General features: G+C 39.5%; 2 protein-coding genes across 3 annotated transcripts in view; one reads left to right on the top strand and one right to left on the bottom strand.

The window, feature by feature from the left end:
- Positions 1-750: 750 nt before the first annotated feature.
- LOC144090899 (NAD(P)H dehydrogenase [quinone] 1-like) lies at positions 751-2,030 on the bottom strand. The gene is made up of 6 exons (XM_077622807.1): positions 1,907-2,030; positions 1,670-1,837; positions 1,477-1,607; positions 1,297-1,410; positions 1,137-1,238; positions 751-1,084 (listed from the first exon to the last, which is right to left on the bottom strand). Exons 1-6 carry the CDS (start codon positions 1,908-1,910, stop codon positions 785-787), a joined length of 819 nt encoding a protein of 272 aa, XP_077478933.1. The 5' UTR covers positions 1,911-2,030; the 3' UTR covers positions 751-784.
- Positions 2,031-2,858: 828 nt separating this feature from the next.
- ass1 (argininosuccinate synthase 1) overlaps positions 2,859-25,235 on the top strand; it is a 38,563-nt gene continuing 16,186 nt past the window's right edge. Inside the window, exons 1-9 of one of the 2 annotated variants that reach the window (XM_077622664.1) lie at positions 2,859-3,016; positions 4,055-4,187; positions 4,590-4,658; positions 5,311-5,499; positions 6,644-6,700; positions 6,767-6,841; positions 8,381-8,451; positions 8,526-8,556; positions 16,593-16,683. In XM_077622664.1, coding sequence (XP_077478790.1) covers positions 4,086-4,187; positions 4,590-4,658; positions 5,311-5,499; positions 6,644-6,700; positions 6,767-6,841; positions 8,381-8,451; positions 8,526-8,556; positions 16,593-16,683 — 685 coding nt within the window. In that variant the 5' untranslated portion in view covers positions 2,859-3,016; positions 4,055-4,085. Of the gene's footprint in view, positions 3,017-3,168; positions 3,188-4,054; positions 4,188-4,589; positions 4,659-5,310; positions 5,500-6,643; positions 6,701-6,766; positions 6,842-8,380; positions 8,452-8,525; positions 8,557-16,592; positions 16,684-25,235 lie in introns of those variants that run through there. The other variant, XM_077622665.1, reaches the window with a different exon arrangement.

The following is a 25,235-nucleotide window of genomic DNA, read 5'->3' as shown; positions in this document are numbered from 1 at the left end:
ATGATGCATTTCTCTTTGCCCATTCGATACAAGAAAGTAAAAAGGAAAAAAAAAAGAAAATGGGGTGAAATAGAATAACAGTCGCAGTTTTTATTGTTTTTACAATAAAATGGAGGGACAGCTCATTTTTTTGTTTTTTTACCATTCCCCCAGCCAACAGGCTTTATTTTTTATTCTGCCAAATACAATTTTTACAGCAAGATATTTGAAAATTTTTACCACTTTTTTGAACTCAGTTAAAGCTCATTACAACCTCCATTTGATGGCATCTTTGCAATTGAATGCTTCCAGAACCAAGTATGCAATTTAGTATGAACACATGCTTGGCAAATGTAAACGATATTTCTCACTCTACAAATGGGTGTTTAAAAGTCCACATTCCCATTTAAAGTGTTATTTCTTTTGCTTGCAGACCCGCCTAATTGGTCAACTATTTTAGCAGTTATTGTAATGTCCATATAAAACGCACATCCGATTATGTAAAACATTGACTTAGTCAGTATTTAGGCACTCGTCCATTTGAAATTGAGCCTTGCTTAACTAAAAGATATACTATTTGATCAAGGCTTCCATTAACCTTCCTTTTTAGCAGGTTTTATTCACAACAAATAATGAAGCTAATGCTCCATGCAAACCATTAATGTACTTTTGGCTAACAGTGTTAAATTGCATTGCTTTTAACCTACTATAGTAAACCAATGTGACACTGCAAAAATATTCATCAGAAAAGGAGTAGAAATATCCACAAAGTTAGGTTAAGGGTTTTTATTAAATCAGTTTGACATCAAACTCCAGCCCTCATCATGTTGTTGGGTGGCACAGCCAGTCCCAAGTGAACACCCACAGTAAGGCCAAACTTCTCAGTAGACTGCTTCTGCTGGACCTCAGGCTTCAGCCGGAAACCCTTCTCCCCATCAAAGTAGTCCATGGGGGTGAAGCTCAGGGGGGATTCATCCAGTAGACCCTCAAGGCGGGTGCACCAGGCTTGGAGAAGGTTGGCGCTGGCCTCACAGGGGAGGTGAGCTGGAGCCCAGAAAATTTGAGGTGCCAGGACTTGGAAGCCACAGTAGTGCAGGATGCCATTCTGTTGAAAAGTCAGTCAGTTCATATCATACACACCGACCAGAGATCATTACCTGAAGTGGCCAAAGTGTGACATTCATGTCTCCATTGATGCCATTGGCACTAAACATGGACTCCTCAGAACCAGTCGTGAATGACAGTACAGCTTTCTTGTCCTGGGAAATAACCTTCAAATATCACTGTCCTTTAGATTCCATGTGTTGGAAGGCTTACCTTGAAGACACCCCGACCGTAGCGTTTCTCATCGGAGAACGCATAGCCGAGAGTGAGCACACGGTCGATCCAACCCTTGAGGATGGCGGGCAGACTGAACCAGTACATGGGGAACTGAAAATTGCATTCAAGGTCAGTACTATAGTAATGACCTTAGCTGGTGTAAACACCATGTCTTACCTGGAAAATTATAAGGTCAGCCTCAGAAAGCTTGCATTGCTCCTCAGTAATGTCAGTGGTCAGTTTTCCAGCCTCCCACGCCGCTTTGGTCTCTTTGGCATAATGGAAGTTCTCGGCATCCTTAACCTGACCTGTACAGTTAAGTTAAGGTTAGAAAAGAACTAAAACATTTCACTTGGTAAAAGAACATTACCCTGAATGTCTTCAGCATTAGCGATAGCTTTGAACTTCATAGCATAGAGGTCAGACACTTTGACAGCACAGCCTTTGGCGGTCAGGACGTCAACTGCAGCGTCTTTGGCGGCAGCATTGAAAGAACCAGAGCTCTGGTGGGCATAAACGATGAACACCTTCTTTCCTGCTAAAGATAAAAACAGCAAAGACTAACACGTTGCAATCCAAAAAGCAATTAAAACAGCTTCAACATTACCCATGTTTGAAGTTGGCTATCAAAACACCCACAGAGAGGCTGGAGAACTGCTGTGCTGAAAATTGGCAAATGAGGAGTTTATATACCAAGCGACCAGTTGATTGTCCCAGGTGCTGGCACTTAGCATTTAACCCAGCGGCCAATCAGATAGCAACCTCACTGTGATGGATAGATAGACTGATGGATGGATTGAAATGACAGAGACATCATGGGGAAAGGGGTAAAAAAAACAAAACAAAAAAAAAACAAATTACTGCGCTCCATATGATTGCTGCTGTGCAGAGAAGACGAGAGTAGTGCGCAATTGCACACGCGCGCAGCTTAGAGGGAACATTGTCTGCGACCCCAGTGAGGATAAAGCGGTTCAGAAAATGAATTAATGATTTGAATCCAGGTTGGTCCACCTATGGTGGAGTTTGCATGTTCTCCCCGGGCCTGAGTGGGTTTCCTCGGTTTCCTCCCACATTCCAAAAACATGCGTGGTAGGTTAATTCGATTGTCTAAATTGCCCCTAGATATGAGTGTGAGCATGCATGGTTGTCTGTCTCGTGCCCTGCGATTGGCTGGCCACGAATTCAGGGTGACCCCGCCTCTGACCAGAAGTCAGCTGGGATAGGCTCCAGCACCACCCGCGACCCTAGTGAGGATAAAGCGGTTCAGAAAATGAATGAATTAATGATTTAAACTGATGAGTATTATTTCAAGTATGCAGTAACTTACTGCATGGCTTTTATTAAAACCAAAACTGTTTGGCAACCAGTTAAAGAAATGAGAAATTTCTAGCTATTTCAAACTACATACACGCTCACATACATTGATTTGGATTAAGAGTGCAAAAAGGCCTGAGAAATGAGGACGCGCGTCCACGTTGCATCGCACCGCGCATCAGACATCTAGTCTTATATATGCGGTCTATAGTGGAAAGCCTTTTGTATTTGAACGCCTCTTTTCAATGTAAAGTTCATGTGCAATGGGAGAATTGTAAATGTATGACATCACAGTAGTGGGGACCAATAGGACCAGAGTAAGAGGAGCACGCCAGTAGTACAACTCGCTCGTCCTCACGCCAGCCACAGTGTGACATTTCGACTTCGAACAGCATCTTTTTGCGTGAGTTTAATCCTTCATTTCCCTCATAAATGCATTTTTTTGAATCACATTTGAGTTTTTTTAAGAGGGACAACGCGTTCTGTCGGCTCACAGTTACAGGAGTTACGTAAAAATACGACCATCGTGCATTTCGGCGATGTCACCAGATTTCTTTTCTTCTGTGATTAGTGTGTATGTTACGAATTAATTCTCAAGTAATAATAATAATAATAAAAATAATAATAATAACAACAACAATAATTGGCGGATGAATTACCTGCTGTAGCGCCTAATTTTGGTTATATATGTATACATATTTATATACTATTTAGGACAATTATATTTGCAGCTGTTGTGAATGTTGTGAGAAATTTCGGTATTTTTTTCTATAATTAATCCTATAATTTACTACTACATTGTATTGCTACTTTGACTAAATTGACAAGCGTAGTGATAACACCTGTTGACAACCTTCAGCATTTACAAACTGTCAATTTTGTATTTAGTCAGGCATTGACATTCATTTAATACAGTACAGCTGTACCCATACTTACGAAATTAATTAGTTCCAGAACGTGATTCGTAACTTGGAATTTTCCTGATCTCAATATGCTAATTCTATTTTTTTTGTAAATTGGACAGCTTTTTGTATCTTGGAACAGTAATGTGCATATCAAAGCGTTTCGTAATCTGAACATTTTGTATGTAGAAGCATTCAGAAGCAGAGTTACCACTGTATTTAAACGTCATCTTTCCGCATCCTCATTTTGTGCTGCGTAACTAATTAGCAAAAAAAGTTTTTTGCACTAATAACCTTTTTGTATTTCTCTAATGTTGGATAGCTTTGTTGAAATTGAGGGGCCAAAAAAGACATTTGGATGTGATATTTTTCCTTCAATACATTTCCGAGGTATCCAATCGGGACTTGTTTTAGATCACAAATTTGGGCGACTCGAACTTGACTCGCATGTAAAAATATCTGATCGCAACATTCCTACGTGGTGCCTCCAAGTTGCTCATTGACTACATTCATGAATTATCTTTTCTCTGCTATTACAGCTTGTCAACGAATCAGTAACAAGTCGCCATCATGTCTAAAGGTACAGTGGTTCTGGCTTACAGCGGCGGACTGGACACTTCCTGCATTTTGGTTTGGCTGAAGGAGCAAGGTTACGACGTCATTGCTTACATGGTGAGATCGGGTGGAAAGTTGGCATTGTGCGCCGATGCAATTTAGGAAAAAATAAACCGGCCGGGCTTACGCGGTTGGTGCTGCCCATTTGTTGACGCTACAATAGGACAAATAAAGCCACTGCACCACGGCAGGATTTTAGCATATGGAGGCCTTGCGGAATCAGCACATTTTTTCTTTCTTTTCACATTTGTGTCAAAATATCAGTGGTCTTTTGTTGGCCTCTTTGGCTGTTCAGCTACAGTCATGTGTGAATACAAATGGTCTGATAGGAAATTGTGGCGAGAGGGTTAGAAAAGTGGGAGGTAGCAAATAACCGGCCTGTTATTAGACAATCATCATTGAAAAAGAATGTATGTCAATCAGTGTGATGTATAATTAGCCTTTTTCTTCCTCATCTAGGCCAATATTGGACAAGATGAAGATTTTGAAGCTGCTCGCAAAAAGGCCAATTCCCTTGGGGCCAAAAAGGTATTCTTTACACTAAAATATTCACCCAAAAAATCAAGGGGAATAAAAATTTAGATTGTTTTTTTGTATTAGTAGTCATTTGCATACCGAGTTTTTTTTTAAATTATAGTTATTAAGCAGGTCAAATAGTTTTTAAAATGTGCATGTACCAATGAAAAATGGAGAAAAGACAGAATGTGAGCAAAAAGCAAATTTTGGTCATTACATTTTTTTGCCATTTAAATACCTTTAAATAATGATAGAGCCATTGCCTGTTCATTAAAAAAAACTTAAAGAATCAATCAAGAATCAATAAGTAGGACACAATTGTGAAGTAGTATGACCTTCATTTGATTAAAAAAAAAACTTTTTAACAAATAAAAAAATGAGTGTGTAATATTATTTCAATAAATGTAATTCTAGATTTTAGTGTTAATGAAGTTGTTAACCTTTTTTTGTGTGTATTTCCATTCATTCATTAGGGTCAAAGCAATCAATGATTATTAAACCAAACATTAAAACAAAGAATGGTTAAAAAAAAAAAGTTGACTGGGCCCATGACCCTAGTGAGGATAAAGTGGTTCAGAAAATGAATGAATGAATTGAAAAAATTGAACAAAATCCAATCAAACGGAATCCCACCATTCTGGTTTTTGCCTTTTCTCTTGTGCAGGTCTTCATTGAAGACCTCCGCGCCGAGTTCGTGGAGGACTTCATCTTCCCTGCGGTCCAGGCCAACGCCGTCTACGAGGACCGCTACTTGCTGGGCACGTCGCTGGCTCGGCCCTGCATCGCAAAGCGACAGGTGGAGATTGCGCAACGGGAGGGAGCGCAGTTTGTGTCTCACGGTGCCACGGGAAAGGTCAGCATTCAATATACATTTCAAAAGTACAACGCAAAGAAATACTGTGGTACCTCGACATACGATCGTAATCCGTTCCGAGACTGAGATCGTATGTCGAGCTTTTCGTAACTCGAGCGAACGTTTCCCATTGAAATGAATTGAAAACAAATTAATTTGTTCCAACCCTCTGAAAAAACACCAAAACAGGATATTGGATTGGAAAAAATGTTTTATTTCTTCTAATTCGCCATATATTGACAAAGTAATAAATAGCGAGTGGTTTAATAGTAATGAAATGTGTTTAATAGATGTAAAATTAGACGCATTTGGCGGAGGGGAGAAACAACGACACACACGGAGGCGGAGGGGGGGCTGTTCGGGGGACTTTATCCACGGCACTCGTAAACGAACAAACAAATTTAAATTGACTTGGATAAATATATAGAATCACACTCAAACATACGTTTAATGTAACTTTACACAAAACTGAATTCTAGTTTTGTCTTTTGTTACTTTCGTTTTCCGGGTTAGCGGTTTGCCACGCCTCCGCCCTCACGTTCGCTATCGATGGGCTGTTTGCTGTTGTATTTCCGTCAAAATATTCCGAAAATGATGCACACAAATGTCCTCACAATAGGATAACGCACGGCCACTTGCCAACGAGAAATAGTCTTGATTGAGCGATCGCGGGAGCTTCTTTCCTTAGAACGAATAACAGGAAATTCAATAGCTGAGTTTACTCACTAATTGATTGTGGGTAATGAAGTTTTATTCTCAGAAAGGGTGCCATTGCCTATGGGTGTTGTGTGCACGAGTATACTTCATTACCCAGAAAGCCCTCTTTTTGCCCGCGCATGCGCGTTGTGCGTTTCCTGGTCGAAACTAGTCTGAATAAATCGTTCAGTCCTCGAAGATATAGTAGTTATACACGAAAGAAGACAGTGCGCTACAATGATAAACAGCCTCTCATGTCATGGCCACCTGGCTTGGTCGCATCTCGAAATTTTAATCGTATCGCGAGCGAATTATTCGATCGAAATTTTTGTCGTACCACAAGCATGTTGTATGATGAGCATGTTCTATCATGAGGTACCACTGTACTGAATTGGTAGCCTAGCTTCAACCTAATAGATTGATGTTGTGCTTTATTTTTTGTCTTCAGGGCAATGACCAGATCCGTTTTGAGCTCACTTTCTATGCCCTCTATCCTGGAGTTAAGGTGAGTCCGTTCACGTGATGGATTCGTAGAACCCGTGTCAGTCACTCGTCATTGTTTGATTTGCAGATTCTCGCACCCTGGAGGATTCCTGAATTTTACAACCGTTTCCGAGGGAGAGTAGACCTGTTGGAATATGCAGAGGTATAATGCTCAAACATAAATGTTCAGTTATTGGTTGTGTACATGTAGACATATATATATGACTACTATTATCTAAGTCGGTGTTTCCAAACCACTGTAGTCATACATTGTAATATTTCGATAGAGAAATTTTAATATTATGAGATTATAATAGACATTAAGTCAGGGGTGTCAGACTCGGGTTGGTTCGCGGGCCGCGTTAACGTCAACTCGATTTCATGTGGGCCGGACCATTTTAGATATAATATTTAGATTTTTTTTATAAATGGATTAAAAGAACTAAAGATTCAGTTTTTTATAGATCTAAAACAATGTTTATTTTAGCTTTTTAAAAAATATATTTTTAGATTTTACAAAATGATTTTTGAACTAAAAACAGAAAAAAATGATTAAAGAATCACAATTATTGATTTAAAAGGGGGAAAATCAGGAAATTGAATATAAATCTATACTCCATTTTAATTTGATCCTAAAACAGACTCATGATTTACTTTCCCGGGTCACACAAAATGCTGCGGCGGGCCAGATTTGGCCCCTGGGCCGCCACTTTGACACATGTGATTCATAATGTATAAATAAAGGACTCATTATTTAAGAAATAAAAGAATCGTAATAATAATATTATACTCAATAGATGCAAATTTTAAAGTAGTATTTACAAAAATGGTTGAAAGTGCGCAAATGTTTATTTGGTAGATTTGTCCCAATCACATATTTTTGCACTGGATTCCATGTCACCTGATTTTTAAGATCAGCCAATACCAAATTCTGATGTTACCATGTTAACAATAGTCTTTAGTTTCACCAATTAAGTCATTTATTGTAGTTGAAGTTGTTTGGTTTCACGGGCATCAGCTTTTGGCTCCTTAAAGTCTGTGTGAGTGCAAAACTGCTTTTAGTATCATAGGAGAATGAAGTAATGGGGAAAAAGTCATAAAATTAAGAAACCTTAATCGTTCTATTACTTATTTTTACATCACTCGAACTGGAATTTGTTCAACTTTTGGCGACATAAGGTCGGGTGAAAAATTTGATTTTGAAATTACTTTTTGGGAGGAGTTGGTTATTTGATGCCTTTTGATAAAACTTTGATGAGAACGAATTTGTATTGTTAGTATAGGTGACAGAGTTTTAAATGAGATTTTCAGATGGCCTCGGGATTTTTTTTAATGCCAAAAGTGTGCCACAGCTTAATAAAGGCGAGGAAACATTGATCAAAAAGCATTTCGGCCCATATTGAGGCTAGGTGGTTCACGTATACTTGTATTTGAGCAGTTTGTACACCAGAGGGCGCTGCGCCTCCGCTTGGCTCTCTCGCTCAAGACAACTTCACCTTCTGTCGTGATTTATTTATTTGGCAGTAAATCTCTACCTCACATTATTTTCAGAAAGACGTTTCAACTGCTGGATCAGAATTTTGCAAATAATATAATTTATAGTATACATTGTATATTTCCAGAAATTAGTCAGTCCCACGGTTAGACACGGTGTTTCACGGAGATTGTTGATCTTCATTGTACATTTTCCCTTGAATCTTAGAAACAAGGTATCCCTGTGCCCGTCACTCCACGAGCCCCCTGGAGCATGGACGCTAATCTTATGCATATAAGGTACGCCCGTTTAAATCACATAAAATATGTTATTCTTATCCATTTCTTTCAAAATGAACTTTATTTCTTGACAGCTATGAGTCTGGCATCCTGGAAAACCCCAAGGTAGGTGAACATAAGTGTTTTATTTATTTATTTATTTTTAAATTACCGTATTTTCTCACATTTTAGCCGCCTCCGCGTATAAGCCGCCCTTTAAAATCGTTGAATATTACAATTTCTTGTGTATAAGCTGCCCCCTGATTCACAATTTTGACCTCCATATTCATGGTTTTAATAGGGAGTACAAATGTGTTACTTTGAAGAGAAAATCTTAAGAAAAATCTTGGGTTGTTCTCTCTGTGCCTGCATGGGTTTTCTACAGGTAATCCAGTTTCCTCCCACATCCCAAAAACATATATGCTAGGCTAACTGTATGCTAAATTGTCCCTAGGCGTGAGTGTAAGCGTGAATCATTGTCCATTTTCTTGTTGGAGTTATCGTGCGTCTCAGGTTGAAAAGCACAGGTTGGCCATAATCATTATAATTTAACATGGATTTAATACATTTAGTATGTGTTTTGCCTGAATTTGAACGGATTCTTGCTTTAGACAGTCGCCATCATTTCATTTTTCGCCACCAAACGAAGGATGTTTTGTTTATCCTCATTCAAAACGTGATGATGGATCTTGGAGTCCTAGTGCCTTCTGTTTTGACAGTGATGAGGAGATTGTTTTGAACACTTTGACCTTCCAATTGTGTAATTCACCCCTTCCTTTAGAGTTGGGATGTCCAAGTAATCAGGGCCTCCGTATGTAATAAAAATGGATTAAAAAAAAAGAAAGGGCAGAACACCGTTAGGGAATCGCCACAAGCGGTCCTCAACGTTCGTTCTCCTTGCAAATGAAAATCCAGGAAGGTGATTTTCTTCTTTTTGCATCTTTTTCTGAATGGCAAGCGGCAAACCGGACACTTGCCCACTTGCGATTGGCTGGGATAGGTTACAGCACCCCCACGATACTTGAGGACACGCAATATGGAAATTGAATGGATCAATGTCTATAACTAAGGATGCCCAGATCACATAATTTGCCATGTCCGAATCACCTGATTTTGAAATGAGGAAATTTAGGGAAGCTGATTGGTTTTGGAAGGCGTTGAAATTTAAATGGGCCACAGGCCCAAAGTTCAACCCCGAGGTCGAAAAAGTTAATAACCGCTTTTGTTTTTCCAGTCAGTCTTTCAACAGCTTGACTTGGAACGGACTTTCTGTGGGAGATTTGTTTGCCTTACTTTTATTCCAGATGAGCAAAAAATGTTGGATTTGATGCCACAAATGGGTCGGTAGCCGATCCTTTCTTGCAATGTACCGCTATTGGCACAATTGAAATGCACAATTGCCCGAGTTTGACCCTCAGCGCGGCGTCGAAGGAATATTAGCGCTGGTGCTAGCGCCTCTGGAGACAAACAACTCTTCCACGGGGCGGTTGGCGAGACACTGTGATTTTTGTCAGCGGTCAGAGGCGACGACACTACACGCAGGTCGCCCCCGACGACCCCGCAAAGCTCTCGTCTCACGGCGTCGGCGAGGTCCGCGCGCGTCCCCGCTCACCCGGGGTCTTCGCCGGGCCCTGGGAAGAGCCGGGGACACACAGACACTGACTTGTCGTCAGTGACGCTTCGACTAATTCCCGATTTCATGGGAGCCGGGGGAGGGGGGGTGGTGGGGTTAGGGCGACGCACCCAGCTGGGGCCTCCTGAGTTCTAGCCCGACTCGTTGGGCGCTCATTGTTCCGGCGGTTTTGCGGCGCCGCGGGCTGCGACGTGGGAGGGGAGTCGTTTCACTGTGACACCGTGACACCAAAATGTCACCAGTAACAGTAAAGTACAAAGACGGCGATCCCAGACAGATGAGCCCACCCTCCTCTCGATGGTCGAAGGGTCCCGCGTTGCGATACGCCGTATCGCCGCGTATCCTCCCCTCGTCTCCCGAAAGCTCGGACTGTTAAATGTTTTCAAAAGAATGCGGACAGAAACCCAAGAGCGTCCTGGCAGTGCGCGATTCATTTATGGGTTTTGTTTGGGTCGTTTACTCCAATGCTTAGGAGATTACAGGCATTAAATACGACGAGGTATTTATGGTAAATTGATTTGAATACATTATAAGCAGGGATTTCTGGTCCGGGATGTCAAAGTCATTATAGTTGGCAGGCCACATTAATGCCAATTAGATTCCAGGGTCAGACCAGTTTATTTTTGCTTGAGTAAGTTAACTCATTGGGTGCCATTGACAGCGCTAGACGTCCAGTTCATTTTGAGTGAGAAGGGTGAATGAACATTTTGTTCATTCTGTCAAAATAGAGGCCATGATGGGACTTGTTATTACAATTTATGTTGCAACTAATTCATATATTCATTCATTTTCTGTAATGTTTGTCCTCAGAAGGATCCCGGGGGTGCTGGAGCTTATCCCAGCCAACTGTCAGGTTGCCAGAGAATGAGACATTTACTTAGAAAAGGCTCACTTCGGAACATCTTTATGTGCCAAGTACATCTTTATGGATTTGTAAGCATCAACGTTTCCCTTTATGTGTAATTTGTCCTCAAAATGACAAGTGGTTTTGGTTCCCATGTCCATTCCTTAATGAAGTTCCAGTAATTAGGCGGTTCCCTAATAATAGCGTTTACACACTGGGTGTTCTTCCACATTAATTCATATTTATGGTCTTCTAGGGCTGAAATAGTTGATGTCTGATTCTACGCTTACTCTCAGCGTAGAATTCTCCAGAGTACCCGGAGAAAACCCATGCAGGCACAGGGAAAACATGCAAACTTCACATAATAAGGTCGGAACCCACCCAGGATTGAACCCTGGATCTCAAAAATGTAAGGCTGCCCAACTGAATAATGAATACAATAAATATGCAACAACTTTTACACAACTCTTAAATCCCATTTGTTACGCACAATCCATTATCAAAACATTTCAATGAATAGCATTTTTGCCGTTGACCTGAAATCCAAAACAAGCACACTAGCATCCACTAGCTGACCCAGAAGGTCATCTGAAGGAGATCTCATCTCTATGTTAGCCTGTCTCTCCTCCAATTACTGCCCTAAAGGCTAAGGGCCAAAGCCTAAGACCCCCCCATCCCCCACCCCATTCCACCTGTGGCACAAAATACCCCAACTTCCCACATTCAGATGAGCAAACGTCCCAATGGTCGATCATATGTTGTTCCGTAGATAAGAACACAACAGAGTTCAGGTTACTCTGCAATTAAAACATAGAATCCTTCCTCACAGCATTTAACACAATAGCCATCTTGACCCCCAAACCCCCCCTGCATCCCCCTCCATCTTGTAGCGTTAACCTGTGTGACATGTGAGCAGGGCTAGTGCAGTGTTTCAAATATGTTGAGAATGCTATACAAAGATGGCTGCCTTCTACATAATAAGTTTTTTTTTTAAAAAAAAAGGAAAAATGCAATTTCATTATCGCTTCCTGCCCACGAGGAGTTGCGTTTGGTGGGGGGGAGTGGGGGGGCAATGCCCTTAGGGAGCCTGACACTCGTCCCAAGTCATTAAAACATCAACTCACTCTTAATTATAGCCTCTTAACAGTGAGCTTCCCCCCTGACCTGCTTTGTTCTTTGTGATGGGGAAATAGATGGACCACCGCTCGCACTGACCAGAAGTAAAGAGGCGTAACGACGGGGGGGTCTCCGTTCACCTCAAGGAAGTGGAAACGTGTTTTTGGTCGCACGGCCGCTCGGAAAGATGGATGGAGGGACAAAAGAGGGCCTTTAGGGGAAGGAAATGGAACTTTGTAGGTGTAAGTGTGCGCGTGAACGTGCGCTTTGAAGCCAAGAGGTCAGCGTTGGGTTCCGTGAGCTCGCTTCCTTTCGGGCGTGTGCGCTCTGACCTGTAATACCGTATTAGTGAGTTTTTCTAATGAGCCACAAAAATTGTCCAATATCTATTCCAGACAGATTAATGGACCAATGTTTATTACCGTCGACGTCACCAGGCGAATTGAAGAGTTCCTCAGAACCTGCTCTCAGTTCTTTGGATGACTACGTTTTTTTTCTATTATTACAGTAATCCCTCGAATATCACTGTTAATGTAGATTATCGCGATAATAAAAAAATGGCGAAGTAGGGTCACCCCTATTAAAATCACCTTTTTTTCAGTATGAGTCCTAGTAGCAAGAAGGGCTTATGCTTATCAGTTTCAGCATGGATTTTCACATTTTTCCGAACTTAAAAAACTTTTTTAAATTAATAATTAATAGCAGAAAAAAATCCTGAAGAAGTGAATTCACGATGAGTGAAGTCGCGATAATAAAGGGAAGACTGTGTTATCGTATTTTTCATCTCCCGACTCTGTTATCCTCATAAGGGTCGCCGGGGTGCTGGAGCCTACCCCACCCAACTACAGGTAGTATGTGGGTACACCCTTAATTGGTTGCCAGCTAATAGCATGGCACAAGGAAAAAAAAACTACTAATCACAGTGACGTCTTGAACTCTACTTTAAGTCTCACTATTATGAGTTTTTTTTTCATTCATTTTCTGAAACACTTTATCCTCACAACGGTTGCAGGGGGTGCTGGAGCTCATCCCAGCCGACTATGGGCCATAGGGGGGGGGGGGCACCCTGAATTGGTGGCAGCCAATCGCAGGGCGCCAGGAGACCATTCACACTCTCACTCATACCTAGGGGCAATTTAGAGTGTCCAATCAGCCTACCATGCATGTTTTTTGGAATGTGGGAGGAAACTGGAGTACCTGGAGAAAACCCACACAGGCCCAGGGAGAACCTGCAAACTCCACACTGGTGGACCGACCTGGATTCGAACACTGGACCACAGAGCTGTGAACCAACGCACTAACCACTCGCCCCCCCCGGGTCGCCTATCATGAGTTTTACAAACTTATTAAATGATTTACTGTTGTGAAAGAGTAGTCAAAAATAAATGAGCAAAACTCACTGAGATTCATAGTTATAGTACAATATAGTATACATAGTATAACTTATTACGGTTTGCCTCTGCATAGTATTTTTGTAGTATCCAACTACAATTATTGAAATCTATGTTTCTTTAAAGTGCTCCTTTTTATTTTTGCAAGCAGTGTAGGGTTGTATTTAAAAAAAAAAGAAAATAACGTCAGCTTGTGGCTCAGTGAAGTCCAATTTCTCAAATTCAGTGAAGTATTCTATGAAATTGATAGTGGAACTTGAATATTATACTTGATTTTCTTGGCACGGATGATATCAAACCGAGCGAGTGTATTATATAGTACAAGTCGAGAACCATTTCGGAGGTCGTCAATGTTTGGTGAAACAAGGCTAGCGCAATTCTTCCGATGCCCAGACGATGACCTTATCGTGAGTCCCAGTTTTAGACTTGTATTAAAGTCCTACCACAAGTCCTTAGGGAGCCAGCAACAAATATAAGTGTCTCTACTGGACATTATGCGTTTCTGTCTCAGTTTTCCTGTTTGCATTTTAAAGAGAGTCCAGAAAGACGGTGATTTAAGCGTCATTTCCGAGCCATTGCACCAGCGTGGCCCTCTGGGCTCTGCCTTTGCTGAGCCGCGACCCCCCTTTCTCTTTGCCATCGCTGCCTCTTTAGGCCCGGCCGGCTTCGATTGAAAACCAATGAGGCAAATAATATGTGGAAAGATAGAAATTTACTTGCTTTAAGTTCATGCGTCAACCCTCTCTGTGGCTCTATGGGCCGCGTTTAGCACAACAATATGCCCCGAGCAAAGACTGCCAAAGGAGTTTCTCTGTGCGACATGATGGTGCGCTTCACGCACCATTTGCCACCAATGCCCACCCCTCCCACTTCTCCATCTCTACCTTTGCCCGCCACCTCCTCCTCCCTTCTCTCTCTCAGGATCAGGGCTTTGGGACAAGTCCACCTGCAGGGGGTTTTACTACTTGAAATGCATTGATCTTCAAACACTGCAAATGCGCCTTTTTCCCTTTTACTTTTCCCTTTTTTCTTTGTTTCTAGTCAACTTAAAGTTTGCACTCTCCTTTCATTGTAGTGGATGTGTGCAAATTTCTATATTAAGGCTCTCGAGTCCAAGGAATTGTTTTGGATCAATATTTTTTTCAGCAAAAATGCTACTACCGTAATCCCTAGAATATTGCGGTTAATATAGACCAGACATGGCCGCGTTAATCACCAAAAAATCGCAAAGTAGGCTCACCTCTATTAAATTTTTGTTTTTCTTCAGTGCTTACAAGTTTCAGAGTGGTTTTCCACATTTTTCTCATCTCATATCATTGCCAAATCTCACGTGATCACCCAAAATCACACATGAAAAAGAGGAAAAATACAACTACTGTATGGATACTTAAATCAAGGGAAATGAAAATATAAAAACGTGAAAATTGTGTAGTTGTAAAACAACAACAACCATATAATAAACTGTCATTGTCAACAATTAATTGAATTGAATCCTTTTACTGTCATTAAAACAAGTATAAAGATTTAAATCTTTACCACGAAGTGCCCAAATAAAAACAAACAGACACAAATAATTATTAGTAAATAAGTAATAAATAATTAAACAATAAATACCGTATTTTCACGACTATAAGGCACACTTAAAAGTCTTAAAATTTCTCCAAAATAGACAGGGCGTCTTATAATCCAGTGTGCTTTATATATGGGAAAAAATGTTTAAATGTGTCATTCATTGAGGGTGCGCCTTATAATGCGGTGCGCCTTATAGTCGTGAAAATACGGTAAGTCAACATAGTAAGTAGACACAACATATATAAGTAGGGAAGTGCACAAATAACGACAACAAACAATTCAATTCAATTAATAATTACAATAATTATTACCTCTTTATTAAGGCCCGGCGGGTGAATGGTTGGATTAGGGTTAGACTCACAGTTTTGGGGTCCAAGGTTCGATCCCAGGTGGGTCTTCACTATGTGAAGTTTGCATGTTCTCTCCAGGCGTGCTTGGGTTTTCTCCGGGTACTCCGGTTTCCTCCCACATCCCAAAAACATGCAGGGCAGGCCGGATCATTCATTCATTTTCTGATTCTCACTACTTTGTCATTCACTCCCGTTCACGCATTTCGCATCTTTTAGGCCGGTGAGGCGTAAAATTCCCAAAAAGAGCACACGGGCACCTTCTCGGTCAATTTTGGCGTTTAGTTAAAAGGAAAAGGCGTTTGCGACGCCAGTTTTCACTTCATTGGCGGGTGCCGATTAGTTATTGTGATGATTCTGTGTCTGGTAAAGCTTTCCGTTTAAATGCACTGAGTAGTTACTTTGCATAGCACCCCTGCAATTTGCCACCGTTTAGAAGGCTTCGTCCTGCGGCCGTGTAATTGTAAGCACGACGCGCTGTTTTGCTTCCGATCGAGTCGAGCCGAGTCGGCCGCGCAAATATTTGACAGGCCGGACAACTTTGGTGCATTTAGGTGCGCGGGAGCCCATTTGGCAGGAGGAAAGTGCAATAGTAGGAAGGTCTTTTCAGGTAGAAAATTGTCGATGGGTGATGAAAGTGGTGTCAACAAAGGAAAAATAGGAGACAAATACATGTACTACTTTATCTAAAATTCCTCCTCTCCAAAATGTTGGAGGTTCTTTCTGCCCAAATGCGTCATTGGAGGACATTTTACTCCCCACTTTAATTTATCATGGACAAATTAAAACATGCAGATCCTGAGTAGATTTGCATGAAAATATTTTTTTTCTATAGCAACTAAATGACCATCTTGTAAAATGTATTTATCTATTTTTGAGTATGAACTCATTCACTGCCATTAACGGTGAGATTCGTTCAATCAATTTAAATACAATGCAAGATAGTCTTAATTGGTGATAAAAATGGAGATGGGAGTTAATACTGTAATACCTCTTGTCATATTCTTTATCCCGAGTAAAATTGCTGTTGCTTTATAGATGTATTTCCGTGAGCTAAAGGGCCACACATAAAAAAAATGAAATATTGATTTTATTTTCATCTCACGTCGCTCCTTATATTTTCCAAGTAACTACTTTTCACGCCTCATCGTCTCTTTTCTCCTAAGAGTCAATTCCACAAGTCTACTATGATGAGGTCTTAGATGGGTTTTCCATCAGTGGAGAGAAAGTGCAACTTTTTTTTTATGTTGTTTTTCCAGAGCCATGCTCCAACTGACCTCTATCAAATGACCAAGAACCCCGAAGACTCTCCCTCCAACCCGGATATACTGGAGCTGCACTTCAAAAATGGTTTGTCTGCATTTTAACTACATCTCACAAACTCATGAAATTAATATTACATAATTTTCCCCAAAACACCAATCAAAAATGTAACATTTATGTTGGCAAGATTTTAAGTCCCACTATCATTGAATTTTACACACTAATCAAATGATAGAATCTCTTCAGAGTATTGAAAAATAAACAGGTTTAGGCTGTTTCTCTCCCTTTTATTTGTATTACTCTAATACAGTGGTACCTCGACATACGAGTGCCCTGACATACGAGCAATTTGAGATACGAGTAAAATTTTGAGCAAATATTTATCTTGAGATACGAGACAAATTTTGATATACGAGCAGACAGCGGACGCGAGAGGCTGCTCATAAGAAAATCATAGGCACTGTCTCTCTCCGTGCAACTACCTCGTGTAATGTCTCTCTGGTCGCAACTGCCTCGTGTAATGTCGCTGCGAGCACTGGGCGGAGCGTTGCATTTTTTCAGTGTTTTTTTCCCGTTCGTTAGTGCGAATGGCGTATATACTACTTCTCGTTGGCAAGTGGTCATGCGTTATCCTATTGTGAGGACATTTGTGTGCATCATTTTGGGAATATTTTGAAGGGAAGACAAAAGCAAACAACCCTTTGATAGGTTGCATCTGAAAGCCAGGGTGGAGGGGGGGCAAATAGAGAAGAAAGGTATAAAAATTTAAAACAAAATTAGAATTAAGTTTAGTGCAATGATAGATTAAACTTATTTTTTAGTGTGTGCATCGTAATCCAAGTTCATTTAAATACGTTTACGTTATGTTACGAGCGTGTTGCCGTGCAAAAAAGACCCCCCTGTCAATCTCTCTCCCTTCCGCGAAATCCGTCTAATTTTAGTATACTATTAAACACATTTTAGTAATATTAAACCACTAGTTATTTGTTACTTTCTTAATAGATGACAAATTAGAACAAATCAAAATGTTTTTCCAATCCAATATCCTGTTTTGGGTGTTTTTTTTCAGAGGGTTGGAACAAATTAATTTGTTTTTAGTTCATTTCTATGGGAAACGTTCGTTTGCGTTACGAGAAAATCGACATACGAGCTCAGTCCCGGAACGCATTAAGCTCGTATCTCGAGGTACCACTGTATATAACATTTGTTCCCTGTCTCAATGATAGAAAAAAATAATTCTAAAATACAATTTATTCTCCAGTATGATTTCTAGTCCGACTAGTTTTCAGTCTACTTTTGCGTGAATGCTAAATTTCTGACATTTCCTGTTAGGCTAGATTTCTAAGCGGGACCACACAAGTCATTGAATTTGCCAACGTCCTTCTAAATGCCATTCATCAGGAGTGTTGACGTCCATCTTGTCAGCCACTCTTGTTACTTAATGTTAGCCGCCATCACCGCAGGGCTGTTGCTCCAGCTCTGACCCCTTTCGCCAATTTATCACCGTTGACCACCCACACTTAATACGCCCGACCTCGTGCAGTCGCCAGCTCCGAACGTGCCGCGTTTGGCCGCGGGGAACACGCGCACCAGCCGGAAGTCTCTTTAATATGTCGGCGCCCCGGGGGAGACGCTCATTTGGATGTGTTGGCCGCCAGGGGCTCGAACAGCGGAAAGTGGCGCTTGTGTGCCTAAAGACAGAAAGATACGTCCCGGCCGGGGGGCAAATAGCACAGATGTCTCTTCGTGTCGTGTGAAGAGTATCCGGGGAGGGGAGGCAGAGGGATCCCCTTCTCACACGGGATATGCATAGAAAGTCACTTAAAGGGCCAGACCTACACTTAGACCAAGGGTGTCAAACTCAGGCTGATTCGTGGGCCGCATTAACGTTAACTCTATTTCATGTGGGCCGGACCATTTTAGATCTAATATTTAGATTTTATTTTATTTTTTAAAATCGGATTAAAGGAACTGGATCAAAAGCCCTAAATAATCAGTTTTTTTTAATAGATCTAAAACAATGTTTTTTTAGCTTTTTTTTCTTAGTAAGGGAAAATGTCTTTCAATCATATTTTTCACTTGAAAATGTCTTTTAATCATATTTTTCACTTGAAAATGTCTTTTAATCATATTTTTCACTTGAAAATGTCTTAATTTTTTCATTTCAAAAGGAAATATTTTTTTAATTATGTTCAATATTACAGTGGAAAACAGAAAATATTTGTATATATTCATTTTTCGATTTTACAAAAGGCCTTTTTGAACTAAACACAAAAAAGAATTGAAAATTGCAATAAGTGATTTAAAAAGGGAAAATTAGGAAATATAATGTACATCTATAATCTTCATTTGAATTTGACCTTAAAACAGAAAGTCGGCACTTATGATTTACTTTCTCGGGCCGCACAAAATGATGCGGCGGGCCAGGTTTGGCCCCCAGGCCGCCACTTTGACACCTGTGACCTAGACCTTCATATAATAGACGGTTGCTCCAAGTGCCTTATTTTTCGGACTATAAGTCGCACCATCCAAATATATATATGTCACTCTGGAGTACATATTGCACTTTTGAGAGGACATTTTTTGATTTTTCATCTTAGTAACAATAGTAAAATGGAGAACAACAGGCTAAATGGGCATCTGTTAAATAAACAGTTTTTTAGATAACTATAGCCGAAAGAAAACACAACAGGTTGTCGTTTGTCAGAAGGAGAAAAATACAGGAAGTCGCATTTTTGGAAGGGTTATGTTTTTATTCGATCAGAAATCAACAGCAAACATACGTCAAAGTAACAAAAGTAAAATGGAGAACAACAGGCTAAATAGGCGTAAGTTAATATAACAGTTTTTCCGATAACTATAACCCAAAAAATGCATAACAGGAGAAAGAAATTGACACATAAATTGGTCGCACTAGAGTTTCAGTCACGGGCCCGGCCAAACTTTCAAAATAAAAGTGACTTGTAGTCCAGAAAATACGGTAACCAAGTCTTCAAATGGGGCATTTCCCAGATCCCTGCTAATTGAGACAATAATGTGCCAGCACATCTACGTATGTGCAAACATCGTTCAATAATCGGACAAAACTAAAATTCCGAAGTAAACAATCACCGAGCTCCATTGTGCATTTCATCCAACTACAAGCAATTTCGGCAGATTTGCAGAATCAGATGTTATTGATGCAACGTCCATTTTATATTGGCATTTGCCCAAATATCTAAAAGACATTCCATCTCTTCATCGCTCCATGTCGAACACCAACTCATGTTAGCCGACTTAGTGCGAACCAAACCAAATTTCCCATAATCCCTGTGGCTACAAAAGCCTGTTCCGTGCAAATAGGTGGGTGATGTCAGCTTTGATTTGTATTCACTCAAGCCCATAAGGTGTTCACTACCACCTTTTTAGGACCAAACAGGGCAGGTGTGAATACACCTTTTATACTCAAGTTCAATCTATATATGTAATCTTGTTTTTTATCCCCAAAATATGACTGTTATGTCATTATTATTACTTTAAATGATGTTATTGTCATGCGACTTAAAATCTGTATTCACACAAGCCCAAAAGGTGTTCACTACCACCTTTTTAGGACCAAACAGGGCAGGTGTGAATACAACTTTTATACTCCAGTTCAATTTATATATGTAATCTTGTTTTTTATCCCCAAAAATATGACTGTCATGTCATTATTATTACTTTAAATTATGTTATTGTTAGGCGACTTAAAATCTGTATTCACACAAGCCCAAAAGGTGTTCACTACCACCTTTTTAGGACCAAACAGGGCAGGTGTGAATACACCTTTTATACTCAAGTTCAATTTATATATGTAATCTTGTTTTTTATCCCCAAAATATGACTGTTATGTCATTATTATTACTTTAAATGATGTTATTGTCATGCGACTTAATATCTGTATTCACACAAGCCCAAAAGGTGTTCACTACCACCTTTTTAGGACCAAACAGGGCAGGTGTGAATACACCTTTTATACTCAAGTTCAAATTATATATGTAATCTTGTTTTTTATCCCAAAAATATGACTGTCAATATTATTACTTTAAATTATGTTATTGTCATGAGACTTAAAATCTATATTCACACAAGCCCAAAAGGTGTTCACTACCACGTTTTTAGGACCTAACAGGGCAGGTGTGAATACACTTTTTATACTCAAGTTCAATATATATATGTAATCTTGTTTTTTATCCCCAAAATATGACTGTTATGTCAATATTATTACTTTAAATTATGTTATTGTCATGCGACTTAAAATCTGTAGTGTTCACTACTACCTTTTTAGGACCAAACTGGGCAGGTGTGAATATACCTTTTATACTCAAGTTCAATTTATATATGTAATCTTGTTTTTTATCCCCAAAATATGACTGTTATTTCATTATTATTACTTTAAATTATGTTATTGTCATGCGATTTAAAATCTAGCTCAACATGTTTTTCCCCTCTTCGTTGTGCATTCTTTGGCTGGCTTGTAAAACAATTTATTGATTTTTCTCTAACTTCTTCTCTCGCAACGCAAAATTAGCGAATGAAATTTACAAGTTTTAAAGTAAAACAATTCAAACGATCACCTCACAACTTGATTTTGGCGCATTTTGATCTCCATATTATTCCATTGGCTTGGCCGACATAATGGAAACCATAACTACAATGCGGCCCGCAACGTAAGATGAGTTTGACACCCCCGCTTTGAGGAAATTTGCGATACTTATCCCGATCTCAGCGAAACCCAAGTTGGGGATGGGAGCATTAAAGCCCTGCCTGTTTTTCAGATTTCTTTCCCGTGCGCCATTTTCACACATATTCTCTTTGGCTTTTATTGAGCGCCCTGTGACAAAAGCTGTTTTAGTTGTCCACACAAAGGCCCCGAGCCCGCTCCTCCCTCTGAGCACAAGATCAGCACAAGAATGTTTTCACTTGGCCCCCCCTGCCTTTTTCATCCCAACTTTTTCTCACCAAAGTTTTCTCACTGATTAAAAAAAGAATATTCAACCTTTTCCATTCCCCCCGTACTTCTTCCCTCCCTCCTTTCACGCCAAAGAAATAGAAGAGGAAAGAAGGACAGAGTGGAAAAATGTAAAGCAGTAATTTTTCCTACAACTGTGTCTGCGCTCCCATTGTTAAACGGCGAGAAGAAAAAAAAAACGAAGAAAGGGATCACGGGGAGAAAGAGAGAGAGTCTCGGAATGATGGCCAGAGTGAGCGAAGCGCAGGAAAAGGGCGAGTCTTTCCACTCCCACGTTCGGCCACTTCATTTATTAGAACTTTTAATCTAATTATTAGCGATCGCAAGGTGTGGGGACGGCGTTCATAAGATTCCCGCCCTTTAACAAAGGCCTTTTTCCAGAAACTTTGTCAAGTCCGTCACCCGTCAGTGGAGATGTTCTGTTCACGTGATGGGAAATTGACCCCGATAACGTCGTTTTCAGAGGGTCGGAATCTGTTTTTTTTTAGAATGTTTTCATTTTAATTTTTCAGTTTTAACTCATAGGCTGCCATTGACCTTGGTAGATATTCAATACAGTTTTAAAGCAAGACTGTCGGGGATCGTTTGGTCTTCCAAAGCCTTGGAAAATCCTTCATTTCTCAATTTTTTTGCCACATATTCACCAATAATAGGTAATAAATTAACATAGGCTTGATGAGCTCGTCTTAAAGTCATTTTTTTTTTAATGACATTTATTCATTGAGGTTTAACTGATTGGTTGGCCTTGAGAAGATAGACAACCAATCCATTTTGATTGTCGACAGCAATTTATTTTAAATTTTTTAATTTTTCCAGCCCAGGCGACAATCTAAAAGTTAAGAAAACCAAATTTTCTCACATTGCCTCACAATCAAGAGAGCTCAATTGATTGCACATTGCATTTTTCTTCTTACATATATTTAAATAATCACAATCCTGAGGTATATTGCAAAAAATACAGTACGTATTTCTATACTCGTGTACATAGAATTTATCTTTACAATAGTGAAACAAACTTTGCAGAACAAAGACAGCATAAAAGTCAAGAAAATCACAATTTTCCAGGTTTGTTTATGAGAAACAAATATTTAAACATAATTTGTCTGCAACCTGACTGTAATTTGTGCTGCAAAACTACTTTGCAAAAAAAAAAGTTTGCGCTAATAACACTTTTATTGCTTTGTTCCAATTGGGCGGAGGCGGCAGGTATTTCATGACCTTTTTCCCTCAAGGTATCAAATCGAGACTTGGTATATTGGCAGATCCACAATTTGGGTAACTGACTCCAATCGCAAGCAAAAATTTGCCATTGGAGCATCCATACTTGTCAGGCTTTACCCCCCTTTCCCCCCGCCTTCCCAATGCCGTTGTATCAGGGTTCCCTTCCCAAATTGAAGAAAAAACTCCTTTTTTGTGCCCTGGCTCGCACGACTCCCAGTCGGGTGACAGTGACGGATGCAAATGTGGGCGTCTCCCAGTCAAGCGAATCAACTATCAATGCGTGTATCTGATAGGAAGATCGGTAAGTTGGTCTCACGCGCACACAAAGTGTCGGCGGTGACAAAGCTGTGTGTTTAATTGAATTAGGTTAAGGCCGGCCCACAATTTCACACTTTTCAAATGCGTCCAGCCTTTGAATTTATTAGCCATTCTTCCCCGCGGCCTCCTTTTGTGACGCCTTTTACTTGACCATTATTGATTTCAATGACTTGTAATGAATACTTGTCACTAGGTATTTATTTGAGTTCATTTGTCATGCTTAACAATTCATTTTTCAGGTACAGCAGAACATTTACATTTAAAACGCAGCCCACAAGAGCAAGAATGTGGTGTGTTAATTTTGAGTTTGGTTTAAGTTGAACATTATTACATTTAGGCTCTCCGTTTGGCCGCTAAATATTGAGTGTATTTGCTGTTAGTAGGATCGCTGCGAGCCCCCCACTCAAATTGTATTGGAGGTCGATCACCGTCAATGGTAGCCAATGAGTTAATACTGAAATTAAATACATATTTAAAACCAGATCTTTTACACCCGATTCTGGTGATCCGGAAATGGCGTGATGGCAGTTAGGCATGAGAACTCGATAGCATTTTGAAGTGGATTTAATATCTATAACTGTCAATGGAAGTGATTGAGTTGAAGACTATATAAGCAACAAAATAATCCTGAGGAATAAGGATATTCCAATATGTACAGGGCAGCGGTACCTCTACTTGTGAATGCTTCTACATACAAAATATTTAGGTTTTCGTGTTCCAAGATACGAAAAAAATCCAAGTTAGGGAACTGAATGAAATCAAACATCCCCCGAAATACACTTCCTGTACCAATATTTTTTTCCATATATATACATTTAGATATAGATCTATAGATACATAGATGCATAGATACATAGATACATGGATACATAGATACATAGAGAGATAGAGAGATATCGAGATAGATATAGAGATATTGAGATAGATCTAGAGATATAGATATAGAGTGATATATAGATATATATATATAGATATAGCGTGATAGAGAGATAGATATATAGATATAGCTATAGATATATAGATATAGATGTAGATGTAGATATAGAGAGCTATGGATATGGATATAGAGATATAGAGAGATAGAGATGGATATGGATATAGAGAGATATAGATATAGAGAGATATAGATATAGAGAGATATAGATATAGAGAGATATAGATATAGAGAGATATAGATATGGAGAGAGATAGAGAGATATAGATATAGAGAGATATAGATATACAGAGATACAGATATAGAGAGATACAGATATAGAGAGATATAGATATAGAGAGATATAGATATAGAGAGATATAGATATAGAGAGATATAGATATAGAGAGATATAGATATAGAGAGATATAGAGAGAGAGATATATAGAGATATAGATATAGAGAGATATAGATATAGAGAGATATAGATATAGAGAGATATAGATATAGAGAGATATAGAGATAGAGAGATATAGAGAGATACAGATATAGAGAGATACAGATATAGAGAGATACAGATATAGAGATATAGAGAGATATAGATATAGAGAGATACAGATATAGAGAGATACAGATATAGAGAGATATAGAGAGATATAAATATAGAGAGATATAGATATAGAGAGATATAGATATAGAGAGATATAGATATAGAGAGATATAGATATAGAGAGATATAGATATAGAGAGATATAGATATAGAGAGATATAGAGAGATAGAGATATAGAGAGATAGAGATATAGAGAGATATAGATATAGAGAGATAGACAGATGGAGATATATAGAGATATAGAAATAGATATCGAGAGATAGAGATATAGAGATATAGTATGTAGTATGGACATTTGTTTATATGTGTATGTATCTGGTTGTACATGTGTGTTTATATATTTACTTTGTTTGTATGTACGGTATATACATGTGTACACAAATATCTGTAAAGTTTATGGTCCTAAATTCATAAAATGCTAATACAGAATACATATCAAGAGCGGTGTGAATTACTTTTTGTGATTAAATGACTTTTTGCAGATTTCTCAATAAGGACTGATCGTTATAAATTTATATTTCCGCTTAATAATGAATCAACGTCAACAGCCACAGGTAATCGCGGGAAATGTAATGAAATCATTTGT

This window comes from Stigmatopora argus, chromosome 16, assembly GCF_051989625.1.
Source record: "Stigmatopora argus isolate UIUO_Sarg chromosome 16, RoL_Sarg_1.0, whole genome shotgun sequence".
Classification (NCBI taxonomy): domain Eukaryota; kingdom Metazoa; phylum Chordata; class Actinopteri; order Syngnathiformes; family Syngnathidae; genus Stigmatopora; species Stigmatopora argus.
This window is presented reverse-complemented; position numbering and strand designations above follow the sequence as displayed.